This window comes from Lepidochelys kempii, chromosome 14 (assembly GCF_965140285.1).
Source record: "Lepidochelys kempii isolate rLepKem1 chromosome 14, rLepKem1.hap1, whole genome shotgun sequence".
Lineage (NCBI taxonomy): Eukaryota > Metazoa > Chordata > Testudines > Cheloniidae > Lepidochelys > Lepidochelys kempii.
Window position 1 is genome coordinate 17,021,415 of NC_136393.1, and position 15,626 is coordinate 17,037,040.

General features: G+C 43.9%; 3 protein-coding genes across 7 annotated transcripts in view; 2 read left to right on the forward strand and 1 right to left on the reverse strand.

Moving 5' to 3' along the window:
• Positions 1 to 7,486, forward strand: METTL23 (methyltransferase 23, arginine). Its single transcript, XM_073310496.2, has 5 exons — positions 1 to 265; positions 2,057 to 2,161; positions 2,983 to 3,220; positions 4,596 to 4,680; positions 5,260 to 7,486. The coding sequence occupies exons 1-5, from the start codon at positions 155 to 157 to the stop codon at positions 5,426 to 5,428; spliced, it is 708 nt and encodes a 235-aa protein (XP_073166597.1). The 5' UTR covers positions 1 to 154; the 3' UTR covers positions 5,429 to 7,486.
• SRSF2 (serine and arginine rich splicing factor 2) lies at positions 6,744 to 10,269 on the reverse strand. 3 transcript variants are annotated; one of them, XR_012154769.2, is made up of 4 exons: positions 9,625 to 10,269; positions 8,903 to 9,213; positions 8,491 to 8,594; positions 6,744 to 7,810 (listed from the first exon to the last, which is right to left on the reverse strand). XR_012154769.2 is itself a non-coding variant. In XM_073310497.2 (3 exons), the coding sequence occupies exons 1-2, from the start codon at positions 9,984 to 9,986 to the stop codon at positions 8,910 to 8,912; spliced, it is 666 nt and encodes a 221-aa protein (XP_073166598.1). In that variant the 5' UTR covers positions 9,987 to 10,267; the 3' UTR covers positions 6,744 to 7,810; positions 8,903 to 8,909. The 3 variants fall into 3 exon arrangements, 1 of the variants encoding a protein (XP_073166598.1); XR_012154768.2 differs by lacking the exon at positions 8,491 to 8,594 and having other exon boundaries at positions 6,744 to 7,178; positions 7,699 to 7,810; positions 9,625 to 10,267; XM_073310497.2 differs by lacking the exon at positions 8,491 to 8,594 and having other exon boundaries at positions 9,625 to 10,267.
• MFSD11 (major facilitator superfamily domain containing 11) overlaps positions 9,434 to 15,626 on the forward strand; it is a 39,524-nt gene continuing 33,331 nt past the window's right edge. Inside the window, exon 1 of one of the 3 annotated variants that reach the window (XM_073310489.2) lies at positions 9,434 to 10,690. In XM_073310489.2, the coding sequence (XP_073166590.1) occupies positions 10,664 to 10,690 (27 nt within the window). In that variant the 5' untranslated portion in view covers positions 9,434 to 10,663. The other 2 variants (XM_073310490.2, XM_073310486.2) reach the window with 2 other exon arrangements.

Here is a 15,626-nt window from a genome sequence, read left to right on the forward strand (position 1 = left end):
GTGGTTGGATCTTGACAAGACTCTGCCTTAAACGTTCCTGCCTGTGATTGGTCTGTTATGGTGTCAGTCAGATGATGGGTGAAGTCAGCACAGGGGAAGAAAGAAGTGCGTGCGTTATTGTGGCAGCAGCCGCCTGGCGGGAGGAGTGGTTGCAATGTGCGAGGAGGGCCCGCGGTTCCATATCAAGGAGTACAGGTTTGCGGAAGAGCAGGACAAGCGAGAAAGAGAAGAGTCGAGGCCAGAGTTGGTGGTGCTGATTCCTGAGGTGCTGATACATTTACACCTGTAGCCCTTCAGTTCGTTGTGAAGCCTGATTTCCTGCCTCCCCTGATCGGGGGCACAGAGGCCAGGAGGAACGCTGAACCATGTGGGAATGGAAAAGAGGGGCAGGATTTTTTTTTTTTTTTTTAGAACAACGAAAAGGCATAGATTTTGTATTCTTTCCCTGGATTTCTTTGTATCCCTTTGTGCTTATCCAGTCCAATAAATTCAGACTCACAATATGCTTCTGTATAGCAGAATGACAGGTTTCAGAGTAGCAGCCGTGTTAGTCTGTATTCGCAAAAAGAGAAGGAGTACTTGTGGCACCTTAGAGACTAACCAATTTATTTGAGCATGAGCTTTCGTGAGCATCCGATGAAGTGAGCTGTAGCTCACGAAAGCTCATGCTCAAATAAATTGGTTAGTCTCTAAGGTGCCACAAGTCCTCCTTTTCTTTTTGTATAGCAGAAATCACTGTATGCCCTTAGCATAAGGAGGCTCCAGCCTAGACTGGGGCCTCTGGGCATTACTAGAAAAAATAAAGTGGGGGATGGGGATGGGACATTCTAGGAAAGTTGAAAGTAAATTTTACAAATTGTTTGGCTCATAAGTGCAGGTGTAGTTCTAGCACAGAATTTACTATTCTACTGTGCTGGATGCTTAAAGATGAAGTAGTAACTATGGAATCTATGGAATGTAATGATCAAATAGTGGTTTTATTTTTGAATTTCTACATTCATTAAATTTGTACAAATAGTTCACATCTGAGGTTTCTAACTATTGCATAATTTGAATTGGTTGAAAATACTTTTTAAAAAAATGTTATTTGTGAGAATGCATTAAGAAAACAAAAAACCTATTTAGTACTCACTTTTTTAGAAGCCCTGCAAGTGACCTGCCTTTCTGACAAGTGCCTTAGGCCCTATCTCTACAACTCAGTCAAATTTAGCTGTTGCTGAAATGCACCATGTAACCTGTTTGTTCTCACCTGTATAGATTCCTCAGGGCCATGTAATAATTAGGCTAAAACCATTATTCAATCCCAATCATTTGTAAATTCATTTATTTCGACTGTGTAGACACAGAGGGTCTTCATTTTCTTTAAATTGTGAAGAACTGATAATAGACATAATTGGGTCTAAAATGCACTGAATCACCAGATCTAGGCACAAATTGACTTTAAGAGGAGTTTTGCCTGAATAAAGACTATAGGAGAGATCTTTCACCACAGAAAAATGGGATGAAATCAAGAAAAAGTAATTCTAGGCTAAATTTCAGGAAAAAAAATGTAACAGATTCCCTTTGATCCTGAATTCCTTACTAATGTGTGCCTGCCTATGCTCTTTTGCTGCAATAGGACTACTTAACTGAGTGAAGATTCCAGAACCAGACCATTAGATTGTGGAATAATATCCCAAAGCAAGATGACAGAAGTGTCATTGCTTGATGTATTTCAAATTTGTACTGATAAAGCACAAGACTGCATACTTAAATCTTTACTGATCTAGAAAAGTTAACCAGAAGGAGTGTGAGGCAAGAGCCTTAGCTAATCAAGTGGGAAAGCTCTAGCCATATGCAAAATAGCTTACTTAGTTGTAGAGATGTGCAATTTGTTTGCAAATACATATGAGCAGAAAATAACAGGTCAATTGAAGTAGGGATAGCTCAGGATGAGGCTCAAAATGAGTGACTAAAGCAGGACTAGAGTAAAAATGCACGTATGTAATATTTTTCTGCCTCTTTCAAAGTGTTTTGTGGTGCTGCCAAAGATCATAGAAGGGTCTTATTGTTTCAGGTCCTGGATTCCCAATATGGCATGTATGTTTGGCCCTGTGCTGTGGTTCTTGCTCAGTACCTATGGTTTCACAGAAGAATGCTACCTGGCAAGAGAATTTTGGAGGTAAAAGTAGTCTTGAAAGATTTTTGATCATACAAACTTACCTTTAAAAAAATTAGTAGGCTCAGGGTTACTGTGTCTTAACTCTCAGTTTTAGTTTTGATTTCCTTTTTTATTTAGGTCAGCGGCAGGATGCTTTTTTCCTATTTCTGCTTCAGTATTATCATAATTCTAGATGATCCTCCTTAGTGATCTGCTTTTTGGTTTTTCTTATTTTCTGTTCTGCCCATGTGTCTTAAAATGGTGTAATCTCTGATCCAATTTATGTAAAAATAATTACTGTGGTAACTTTTTTTGTGGCTGGAGATTCATGAAGCAGTTTGCAAGTTCTTTTGGTCAAACATTAGAAAAATTCCAAAATACTCAAAGGAGTGATAAAGTAAAACCAAAATTAAAGCAGAGACTTTTGCAGGCTGATTTATGGAAGCAGCAGTTATGAGCCATTGAAAGGGCTTCCTGTTAAATATAAGTTTTACTCATCTATGAACTTCAGGATTTAGCTTTGTGAATAACATGTTTCAGCAGGTAGGATTTCATCCAGTTCACTATATTTACAAGAACAGAAAGAGGTAAGATACATGACATTCTTAAATTTGTATCTGTGGTGTACCACTGCTGCTACAGATCAATTACAAATGTCTTATTCTTCTGAGGAGGGCAGTTCAGAGGTGAACATGTAGTTTTAAAGTTACCATGAATTCAACTAAAGAATGGCATAATTAAACAGCTTGAGACAAGATACAGAATATACTCCCCCATCCTTCAGTTATCCTTTGCATTAAATATAATTTATGAATGAGATTAAAGTCTTTTATTTTATTTAGATTGGAGCAGGCATGAGCCTACCTGGTATAGTAGCTGCTAAATGTGGGGCTGAAGTTATACTGTCAGATACTGAAGAGCTGCCTCAGTGCTTGAAGAACTGTGAGCGAAGCTGTCGGATAAATAACCTTCTAGGGGTACACATTCTAGGACTCACATGGGGCCAAATATCTCCCAATCTGCTCTCTCTGCCTGAAGTAGACATTATTCTAGCCTCTGATGTATTTTTTGAACCAGAAGGTTAGTGACTATTCATAAACAAATAAAAGGGTCTTAAATGTATAACAGTAAGCTCTAGAAAGTTAAGTGACAGTAGTATTTAATTTAGTCATGGCAGTGTCACCAACTCCACATAGCAGGAAGTCACCAGCCAAACCCTGAAGTTGCTAGATGTAGCTGTTTTAAGTACTCAAAAATGTCACTGAACAAAATTTTGAGAGTAACAATTTATATATGTATGTATGTGAGTATAGTCACAATAATTCACAAGTGGCTCAACAGTGTTGATAAAATCCATTCCATGCTCTTATTACACTCTGCACACCTGGAGCAACTGCCAACAGTATTCTGTCATCAGCAGGTATGTGCCCTCAGCTCTTTGGGAAGGGCACTCTGTACACTGCAGTCCAGGCTGGCTAGGGTTAGTTAATTTCAGCTGAGCCTCCCTTTATTGACAGCTTGGATTTGAGCCACAGGTTAGTCCTCTTGGTATCCAGGTGAGCAGCCAGAACCAGGGGGAAGAGGGCATTCACCTGACCTTGGTGCTACCGCGAGCCAAGAAAATAGATTTAAAAACTAATCCACTAGCCAAATGCCTTTCCCCCATTTCTGGAAACAGCTGGGCAACTAACCCCAAGCCAGGGAAAGGAGTAAAGGGCAACTAAAAACAAGACAGCTCCACCTGTGATCCTGTAGTAAGGGCTTCATTCCTGGAGGCACAAGGTCCTGTCTCATCCCACCCCACCTTCCAAGCCCTGGAATAGGATTTCTTCTAAGGATATGCTCAACTGGGCCATGACAGTGACTTGGTGTGCAACAGAATGTAGTAAGAAGAATCTGAAAGGGATTTTAACAACACTATTGAGCTACTTGTGAATGACTGACTATAGATGTTGGTGACTTTCTCTGAATGTCACTGTAATTCAGAGTGAAAGTTGCTAGATTTGACACTTATTTTCTTGCTAGAGAAACTAAAATGTCACTCAATCTAGTGACAAAGTTACTAAGTTAGTAACACTGGAGTTCTGAGGAAGCAAAAAATTGTGACAGCACCAAGAAAACACACCCTAATCAACTGCAAATTAATGCATGCTTGAAGTCATGTCTGGGTGCTTAATTGACTTTAATAGTTCTTGGGGAACAAAACTCCATGGTAAAAAAAATCAAAATATTAAAGGGGATGAAAATTAAGTTAATAGCTAACTGAAAATTATCATTCCTAACTTTAAACTAACAAACAGTTGTTCTAAGGCTTACTCTAGAACTATTCTCCAAACATACCTCTCCTTAGACAATTGTAGTTTCCTGAAGGTATTCTAATTAGTGCAGTTAATCTGCCAACACATTTCAGCATGCACATAACCAGAAGATCAAATTGTTTAAAATCTATATGCAGATTTTGAAGATATTATAACTACAGTGTACTTCTTGATGAAGAGGAACCCAGATGCTCAGTTCTGGACTACGTATCAGGTCCGAAGGTAATCTCAGGAGAAATTGACTTGTTTGCATTTTGTTTTAAGGCTCTAAAGTCAACAAAATTAGTAATCCAAACTTGACACTCCTTTAAAAGTTACAGTAATACTAGATACTCCAGTCAGGTTCAGGACTCTCCTGTTAGATTGTGTTCAGACAGCTTTCCCCCTAACTTTCACAAGTTTACAAAGCAACATTGAGGTACAGCCTGTTACATTAGTAGTTTGCAGTTATATAAACTACCTCAACTCCCTTGCCTTCATACTGAACATTGACCTCCTCTAGGCATCACAACAGAAGTGATATTAGAGGCATTATCAATTCATAGATGGCAAGATTTTTGCCAGTGATGCCAAAGTGCAATGTCACAGTTATGTAGGAAAGGGCAGAGTTTTGACCCAAAAAAGGCCTTAAGCCATTTAACTGAATAAAAGAAACACATGGGTAGAAGGTTTTTGTATTTTAAGTTTGTCACTTCTGTAGTTACTGTACTTGTTCATGCACTATAGGTGAATGATAGAAGTACAATCCTAGTTCAGTGCTTTTTCTATCAAAACAGTACATCTGCCATTTCTTCCCTTCAGTTCTAACTGGTCTATTGAAGCTTTGCTGTACAAATGGAAGCTGAAGAATGTTCATGTTCCCTTATGGTCTTTTAATGCTGACAAGGAACAGTTGGCTAGCTCGCCTCTCCCAGGAAGACATACCATTGAAATGATGATCATCTCACTAGCAGGAGCAAGTGATACTTAAGTTTATTCTAGTTGCTGATTTAAGAAAGTATCTCAAAACTGACTGCACTCCACTTCAAGCAAGTTTTGGACAAACAGCATTTCTATCTGTTGAGTCAATAAGTTTGGGGAAATTAATGCCACTTGATCAAGAAGCCAGAATGCATTTCTTCCACAGACCCATGCTATCAAGTCATTTATCATACCCCTAATGGCTTTAGTGTAATTTTTGGGAAAGCAGGTATACGGATTACTACAGTAATTTTAACAATTATTTCATCTTATCTTACATTGTATGAATGATACATTGAGAGTGTTTGGTTGTGACTTTCTTCTAAAAAGTTGTTTGTACCTAGAGAATAAAATTAAGGATTTTTACATCTACTTTAATTGCATCACAGGAATAGGAGAAAGACAAACTTATGAAATTCTAGCAAAACAGTCACATCTAAATACTCTAGCTTACCATGCTGAATTTATAAATGGCCAAGTTGTGGTTTTCTTCAAAGTTTTAGTTAGGGACTTGACTATTACATGTTCAGCCTGAAAGTTATTTCTTACCTGTTTTCCAGTTTAAGATCTAAACATAGTGAAACAATTTAAGTTTAAGGATCTGAACAATGTTCATTTTATGCCATTGTCCTTTCTGTATTTAAGATGTAATTACATGAACAGTAAGATTTTCCTGGAACAAAGTTCTAGTTTAAGGGCTCACAATTTACTTTAGACACTAATTTTTAGTGCACATCTACACAAAATTAACTCCATTGTTGATGTTTATACTGGAAAAAGTGCGCCTTGTTTCTGTTTAAAGTGAATGCAATCTTGAAAGTGCTTAAAGTATAGACAAGCCCTCTGATATTCATATCTCTTAAGTCTGAAGATTAGGTAATCAAGATCTCTAAAGTGCATTAAACCAGTATTTTGATACAGATTTTTTTAATGTAGCGTTTGCAGGTTGAAATTACAACTCCAGTGGTGTCTAGCTCAAAAATACTATTACTTCACAATATTAGCTACCTTCACTTTTAAGCTGGCACAAAGGCAAATCCAACAAGTACTGTTGTTCATTGCTTGTTCTTTTAACAAACAGGATGTCAAGCAACCAGGTCTGCCACTTGGCACCTTGCCTAAGCAATCAATATTTAAGGTTTGTATTGTTCAAAAAGAAATGTTTGTTACTAAGATGATATACTAAAATTAGTGTTGAAACAGCCACTCCCTATTGATACAAGTTAAAAGCAGTAGACAGGAATAAGTTACTGAAGAGACCTTAAACATTCACAATATAATTGAGATTGTTACAGGCTAAAATAAATGCTGACTCAGACATTAGATTGAGAAAAGTTAACACCAAGAAAAATGTTTAATAGTAACTACAGGGACAGTGGTTATAGTACATAATGTCATAAGCAAAAGATACACCAATCAGTACTTACAAAGGAATGAAACATTTGCTCTTAACATTACATTTCTTATATGCAAGTTCATAAATGTAGTTGGTAAGATTTTACCATTCTGGAAAAAATAAGGTGTGTATATCATCAGCTAGATGTGCTCACTGTATGCTCCATTATTTTTATGCAAGGCCCGGGTGACTGGAAGTGCAGTTGTCAGGCATTTTAATTAACTGGACAGCCATTTGTTTCTGCACGACAAGGCATCGTTACACAGGAGCAATCAGGAGAAAACAGGAAACAGCCAAGCACTCTGCACTGCAACACGCCACCTTAACAGCTAACCAGCATTACTCAACTGCTACACAACTGCGCCTAGTGCACAAAAATACATAAGAGAAGAGATTAGAATTTAGTCTGATAAAACAATCCTTTCAAAATCAATTGTCACCTGAAAAGTTTTATACAAATTTGGAATAGACAATACTATTTAAATTCAAAGTAAATAGCATTTACAAGAAGTTTACATTTGCAGTTTTGAAGAATTTTATTTAAGGAATGAAGGCAAATTGAGACCACTTCCTTGACAGTCAGCTACTCAGCATGTAATGGCTGCATGTTTCCTCAACATGAAACTTGAGGCAACAAATTAAGTTACCATCAGTTTTGTTTTGTTTTTTTTTTTTAAAATTCAAACAAAAGTCGGTACTATATAAACAAAAATGAAAATTTACCTCAAATATCCAAGCCAATAATGAAATCGGTAGTCGTTCACTTCACTAAATTACAAGAAATTTGAATAACAGCAACAAAATGGCACATAAAATGTAAAGTCTGCCATTTGAGGCTCAACTTAAACAAGTAAAAAGTTAAAACAAAAATGTTACAAAATAACCTTTTCAACAGCTGGTTGCTTGCGCCTGGGGTCTCTCCAGTGGACTGAAGATGCATAGGATCTTTTCCCCCAGAGGTGTCCTTTATGTAGGCTTCTCGTTTATCTGATGCATCTAGGTTTGAAGAGAGTACAGTTCAGCCACATTTCCACTATACACCTTCCCAATTACGTGGATGACTTCAAGTATGCTTCTGGTTGTGATTCAACTGGCCTTGCCTAATTTAATTAAGTTTTATTAAGGATTATGTATAGTGCTTCACATGCCCCCCTCACCCCCCATTTGTCACCACATTACCTCTAAGTCAAAGGCCAAATTTGAAATTCGAAGGTGATAGTGAAGAAGCGTTTAATAGTCACATTAGTTTAAACTTTGAGTTAGTGAAGAGCAAGCATCAGGCTGCAAATCATACACTTAACCTGAATTCAGCCCATATAAGAAACTAACATTTTTGTAATACTTTATAAAGACTTAATTTTATCTTTCAACTGGCATTCAATACAGTATCACTAATTTTAATACACAATTATTTAACCTTACAGCTATCTTAGGCCCATTTCCATTTTAAAAACAGGACCAAACAGTTTGAGGGGTTAAAGACACACTATCCTTTCCCCACCCAGTATATCCTTAGTCTCTAAAGTTCATTTGAGGAAAAACTAGTTTCCATTTTTATTGGATTGCATTTGCCACTTCTATAAGAACTTTTTTTTTTACCTCCAGTCAGTACAATGACCACTGAACTGATTTTCCATTATAAAAGGATAGTGTATCTTTAACTTTTAAAGACAAACCTGCTCCAAAACACGCCCACAGAAACTGGTCCCTGGAGGATCAGCCAAATCAGTTAAAATCTGCAATACTGGCCAATATTCTTTTAGCAAACAGGAGACCGCAGCTTTAAAGGGGAAAATGCAGATGTTGGATAAAAAACAGCAAGAAATAGTCATTTTCATTAATAGGATGCGTCTCATACAATATTTCATTAAAACCAAACCATTAATCTCTAAACATGAAAATATGTCCTTTGCAGAAATTTATTTCCCTAGCCAAATAACTGAAAAGTCTGCTCAAAAAGCTAACAGTGTGTCCCAATAGGATTCACTTGATTCAGGTTGTTAATATGGTAAGAACTACCCCTATACACCCCACTTAAGTGTTATCAGGAAGTAACATGCAAATTGCATAGAGTTCCAACTACATTACCATTTTCCTAAGAGGATACAGCTCCTTCCTCTTCAGGAGATTTGGGGGGACTCTTAGACCTGGATCTGGATTTAGATTCCCTCTTTGAGACTGGTGGGGGGCTTCTAGATCTGGATCTGGACCTCGACCTGGATCGGGATCTGGAGACAGATGACGACTTGGATTTGGATCTCCTGGCAGACCTAGACTTAGAGGTGGAGCGAGATCGGGAGCGTGTGCGGGATCTGGACTTGGACCGACTGTAGCGGGATCGACTGCGGGACCTGGAGCGGCTCCTGCTCCTGGATCGGCTACGGCGGCGTCTTCTGGGGCTAGAACGTTAAAAATCACTCGGTTAGACGCGAGAAAGGCGTGATGCGCTGGGTCGGGCAGGGTGGAAGTGGAACAGGTGTCCCCCCCACCCCCGCGGCGGTTACAAGACGCCATTATTCCGAGGAAGCGGGCTGGGGCTGAGCCTGGCATCCGCCCCCGGACGCTCCCCGCCGCCATGGACACCACGTGCTTCTGTAAGCCTGCGTTTTCGCGCCGCTCCTGCCTTCCCAACCAGGAAACACCCTTCCCCCAGCGCGTCACGTAGGGGCCCCTGGTTCCCCCAGGCTGCACCTCCGCTGCCCCCTGAACCCATAGCTCCCACCCTCAACCCTGCGCCTCTCAAGTCCTCTATAGCCCCGGGAGAGCAGCCCCTCCCCCCACCTAACACTCCTGCCTTGCCGGTCTCTCACCTGCGGCTGCGACGTCCGTAGCCGCCACCTCCGTATCGGCGCGGCGGCGGCCCCCGTCGGCTGTGATGTGAGTCCGGGGGCCTCCCGTACCGGGCCATCTGGACGCGGAGCTCCCGGCCGTCCAGCACTGCGCCGTCCATGGCGTCCATCGCATCCTCGGCATCGCGCTTGTCGTGGAAGCGGACGAAGGCAAAGCCGCGGCTCTCCTTGGTGTAGCGGTCCCGGGGGATGTAGACGTCTCCCACCCGCCCGTACTTCTCGAAGACCCGCCTTAGCGTGTCTGGAGACGTGCGGTAGGTCAGGTTATCCACCTTGAGGGAAGTCATGCCCTCCACATCAGGCGGGGGGCGCCCGTAGCTCATGGCGGGCAGAGGCCCCCGAGGGGCGGCGGGACCGAGGGGAGAAACCTGGCGAAGAGATCAGCAGAGTCGGGACGCTCACGCTAGGGAACGGACACCGAAGCGGGCCCCGAACTTTAGGCCAGAAAGGTGGAAAGCTACAGGCCGTGTGATGAGTCCGTAGAGGCGGCCCGGTGGAGATACGGTCGAAAAGGGCGAAGGGCAAAGGCAGTGCAACGGCCACCCGCCTCTTACCGCCGCTACTAGCAAATGAGCGAGGTGGAGCCCGCGCCCTCCTACTTAACGCCACAAAATGGCCGCTTCTGACCCGGAAGCGAAGGTGGTCCGAGCGCGCCACCGCCGGGTCCTCTCCGTAACCGACATTTTCAGTTCATTATTTTTCATCCCTTTGCGCGTTTTACAGAAGCGGCCGCGAAACATCCGCGGCGGGTACGCCTCTAAATAGATATTTCGGCTATCCGAGAAAGTGGCCGTTGGGGCGGCCTGGCCGTGACCCCGGAAGGGATTGACTGAGGCGGGGAAATTTTGAACGAAATGTGTCCCGAAAATCGAGACAAAGATCGAGGGTGAATGTTCGCCCATTTGAGAAAGGAGAAAAAAAACCCCTAAACGTGAAATTTCTGGGAGGAGCCTGCCGTGGCGAAGCAGGGCGAAGCCGTTGAGGAAGGAAACGAGTCAAAATGGCGGACGATCAGCAGAAAGGGCTGGTGGGTGTGAGGGGGGAGGGAAGGTGTGAGCCAGGCTGTGTCATGTGTGAGTGACAGGGCCAGAAACACGGGCACTGGCGGGAGGGAGCTGTAACAACGTTAGATACAAAAAGAAAAGGAGGACTTGTGGCACCTTAGAGACTAACCAAGATACAAGCTGGGCACATGACATTCACCAGTATCCTGGACTGATCAGTTACGAACCTCTCACTTCAGAGATACTGGGGAGGGCACTTTCCCCTCCCCCCCATGCACCGTGTAGGCCCCTGCTCACCCCCTCATGCGGGATGGGAACCATGTCGTATGCCCCTCACAGGCACACACACATGTTGCTGTTGTGCTGGTCAGTCCCCATTAAAGTCCCATTTCTCCCCCACACCTACATCGCCACAATATGGGATCCATGTATGAAGCCCCCCACTCGTCCTGCCATGGTGCAGCAGATGCCTGTGAAGGTCCCTACATATACATAGGCACTTCCTTTTCACTCTGCATTCACGCCCACCTAGATGCAAAAGATGGCATTTTAACACCCCCCCCCCCCCCCCCAAATCCATAGTGTGGGGGATACAACCTGAAGCCCTCAGCACATCCATGCACACCTCTGTTGTTGTAAGGCCAGCATGAAGCCCTATGTCAAGCTGCTATGTGCTGCAAGTGTAGTGTTAGGGCATTGTGTGAAACTCCTTCCTTTTCTCTCTCCCGCCAAACACACACTCCCTGCAATTATGCTGGGGTGTCCCAGGCAAGTGGCACCCCCTCCTCCTGCCAAAGTGTGGAGGCAGTTTGTGAAAGCAGCGCTCCCTCCCAAATACATCCTGCCACTTTGTTTGGGGTGCCACATGAAAGCGCCTCACATTTACACACATTTTTCATCCTGTGGTTGGGAATGCTGCACACAAGCTCCTCACACATATAAACATTGCCACGCTACTGGGGACATGGTGTCTAAAAGTGCTGCAAACATTCATGCACTTCCATAGTGCTGGGAGTGCCATGTGAACTCTCCAGGCATGTATATACCCTCTCCGGCCATGTGAAAGCTCCCCAAGGATACCTCATCATATTGCTTGGATTGCTGTGGAAAAGCCCTTATAAGTGATCTGTGAGAGTATTGCTGCTGTTGTGTGAAAGCTTACATGCACATTGCCAAGATTTTGGGGTGCCATATGAAAGCTGCACAAGCACACGTATGCTGCCACGTTGCTGCTGGCGTCGTATAAAAACCTCCCTGACCCCAAGGCATGGGTATCACCTCTCAGTAGGTTCCACATCTCCACTCCAAGGTGCTAGGACATCACATATACACTTCAGTGGCACAAAAGACTGCTAGCATTTTTTTTTTCAGATTTCCCACTGCTGCACTGCCACAGTGTAGCTCCACTAGTGGGATTGTAGCAATAGTGGGAGTACTAGGGTAGACTGGGATTTGGAATTGTTACTTTTCTGTTGTCTACACCTGCTCAAATTGGTGCAGAGGAGATACAATTGGCAGGGACGCCTCTAGAGTTTTTGCTGTCCCAAGCAGTGAAAAAAACCGCCGCCGCAGACGGCAAAAGGGAGAAGCTGCCGCCGAATTGCTGCTGTGGCTGGCGGGACAGAGGGGCCGCCGCCGAATTGCCGCCGCTGTGGAAACACTGCCGCCCCAAGCACCTGCTTGGAACGTTGGTGCCTGGAGCCAGCCCTGACAATCGGCCTATCCATACTAGCACTGTGACCATACTCCACTAACGAGTGGTGCACCACTCCTTAATTTAAATTAATATTAATATTAATTTAAATTTCCTTAATTTAGATTACTAATGCAAGGTATTACCTGCATGAGTAATCTAAATTAAGGAAATAATGTCTCACTTCTTGTTTTTATGTCTGTTTTATTGCTTCTTGTTATTTATTCGTTTCACATAGAACAGTGAGATTTAAAATTTCTCTTTGAATCACACCACAAAAATCCTTCATATCAGGAGAGATTTAAAAATCTGCTTTACAGTGAATCCCTCAAAATGGTAGAGGGAGTCTCCCTCCTATGTCTCTTAGCTCTGGTCTACACTACGAGTTTAGGTCGAATTTAGCAGCATTAGGTTAATTTAACCCTGCACCCGTCCACACAATGAAGCCTGTTTTGTTGACTTAAAGGGCTCTTAAAATCGATTTCTGTACTCCTCCCTGGCGAGGGGTTTAGTGCTAAAATCGACCTTGCTGGGTCGAATTTGGTGTAGTGTGGATGCAATTTGACAGTACTGGCCTCCGGGAGCTATCCCAGAGTGCTCCATTGTGACTGCTCTGGACAGCACTTTCAACTCAGATGCACTGGCCAGGTAGACAGGAAAAGCCCCGGGAACTTTTGAATTTCATTTCCAGTTTGGCCAGCATAATGAGCTGATCAGCACAGGTGACCATGCAGAGCTCATCAGCACAGGTGACCATGGAGTCCCAGAATCACAAAAGAGCTCCAGAATGGGCTGAACAGGAGGTACTGGATCTGATCACTGTATGGGGAGAAGAATCCGTCCAGGCAGAACTCCGTTCTAAAAGACAAAATGCCAGTATATTTGCCAAAATCTCCAAGGGCACGATGGACTGATGCTACAACAGGGACACAGCAGTGCCGCCTGAAAGCTATGGAGCTGAGGCAAGCCTACCAAAAAACAAAGGATGGATATGGCCGCTCCGGGTCAAAGCCCCATACATGCACTTCTGTGATGAGCTACATGCAATTCTAGGAGGGGCGCCTACCACTACCCCACCACTGTCCGTGGACACCTGCAAGGGGGGAGTCTCACGCAACAGGGATGAGGATTTTGTGGACGAGGAGGTTGAGGATAGCGCACAGCAAGCAAGCGGAGAATCTCTTCTCCCCGGCAGCCGGGAACTGTTCATCACCCTTGAGCCAATACCCTCCCAGCCCTGCCAAGGCGGGCTCCCGAACCATGAAGCCGGAGAAGGCACCTCTGGTGAGTGTACCTTTGTAAATATAATACAGGGTTTAAAAGCAAGCATGTTTAATGATTAATTTGCCCTAAAGACTTGGGAAGCATTTGCGGCCAGCATAGCTACTGGAAAAGTCTGTTAACGTGTCTGGGGATAGAGCGGAAATCCTCCAGGGACATCTCCATGAAGCTCTCCTGGAGGTACTCTAAAAGCCTTTGCCATGCGGTGGCAGGAGGCCCGTTCATGTTGAGCTGTTTGCGTTTGGCTAAGAGGGATCTTCCCTGATAGTAGCCACGCGGGGGCGGGACATGCGGGGGTGGTGGTGAAGCACATGTGCTATGTATTGTGAATCGCTTGATTCAGTGTAAAATAGTCTTCCCTTTGTTCTCTAAAATGTATCTTTTAAAATACTACTCTCCCTTTTTTCCTCCCGCCGCTGCAAATGTTTCTACGCTCCCCCTATCATCTCCATCCCAGAGGCTAGCACAGATTAGAAGGCAAAAAAAAAAAAAAAAATGCACTCGCGATGACATGTTCTCAGAGCTCATGCAGTCGTCCCGCACTGAAAGAGCTCAGCAGAATGCATGGAGGCAAACAATGGCAGAGTCCAGGAAAGCGTTAAATGAAAGCAATGAGAGGAGGGAGGAGCACGCTGAGAGGAGGCAGGATGCAATGCTGAGCCTAATGGGGGAGCAAACTGACATGCTCAGGCGTCTGGTGGAGCTGCAGGAAAGATAGCAGGAGCACAAACCGCCGCTGCAGCCACTGTATAACCGCCTGCCCTCCTCCCCAAGTTCCATATCCTCCTCACCCAGACGCCCAAGAACGCGGGTGGGGAGGCTACAGGCACCCAGCCACTCCACCCCAGAGGACTGCCCAAGCAACAGAAGGCTGGTATTCAATAAGTTTTGAACTGTAGTGTGGCCTTGTCCTTCCCTCCTCCCCTCATCCCCACCCCACCCAGTGCTTCCCTCCTCACTCACCCCTCCCGGGCTACCTTGTGAGTTTTCCCCCTATTTGTGTGATGAATTAATAAAGAATGCATGATTTTGAAACAATAGTGACTTTATTGCCTCTGAAAGTGGTGATCAGAGTGGGGAGGTCAGTTGGCTTACAGGGAAGTAGAGTCAACCAAGGGGGCGGGTTTTCATCAAGGAGAAACAAACAGAACTGTCACACCGTAGCCTGGCTAGTCATGAAACTGGTTTCCAAAGCTTCTCTGTTGCGCAGGGCACCCAGCTGTGCTCTTCTAATCACCCTGGTGTCTGGCTGTGCATAATCGGCCACCAGGTGATTTGCCTCAGCCTCCCACCTCGCCATAAACGTCTCCCCCTTACTCTCACAGATATTGTGGAGCACACAGCAAGCAGCAATAACAATGGGAATATTGACAGGTTTCAGAGTAACAGCCGTGTTAGTCTGTATTCGCAAAAAGAAAAGGAGTACTTGTGGCACCTTAGAGACTAACCAATTTATTAGAGCATAAGCTTTCGTGAGCTACAGCTCACTTCATCAGATGCATATCGTGGAAACTGCAGCAGACTTTATATATACACAGAGAATATGAAACAATACCTCCTCCCACCCCACTGTCCTGCTGGTAATAGCTTATCTAAAGTGATCATCAGGTGGGCCATTTCCAGCACAAATCCAGGTTTTCTCACCCTCCACCCCCCCACACAAATTCACTCTCCTGCTGGTGATAGCTCATCCAAAGTGACAACTCTTTACACAATGTGCATGACAATCAAGTTGGGCTATTTCCTGCACAAATCCAGGTTTTCTCACATCCCCCCCACCCCCTTTTGCTGAGGTCTAACCTAGTCAGTAAACTGCGCCAGCGAGCTTTTAAGTGTCCAAATGCACATTCTACCACCATTCTGCACTTGCTCAGCCAATAGCTGAACTGCTTTTTACCACTGTCCAGGGTGCCTGTGTATGAAACGTCCCTTGTGAACCACCAGTGCTTGCAGCACCATTGAAAAGTACCCCTTGCGGTTTATGT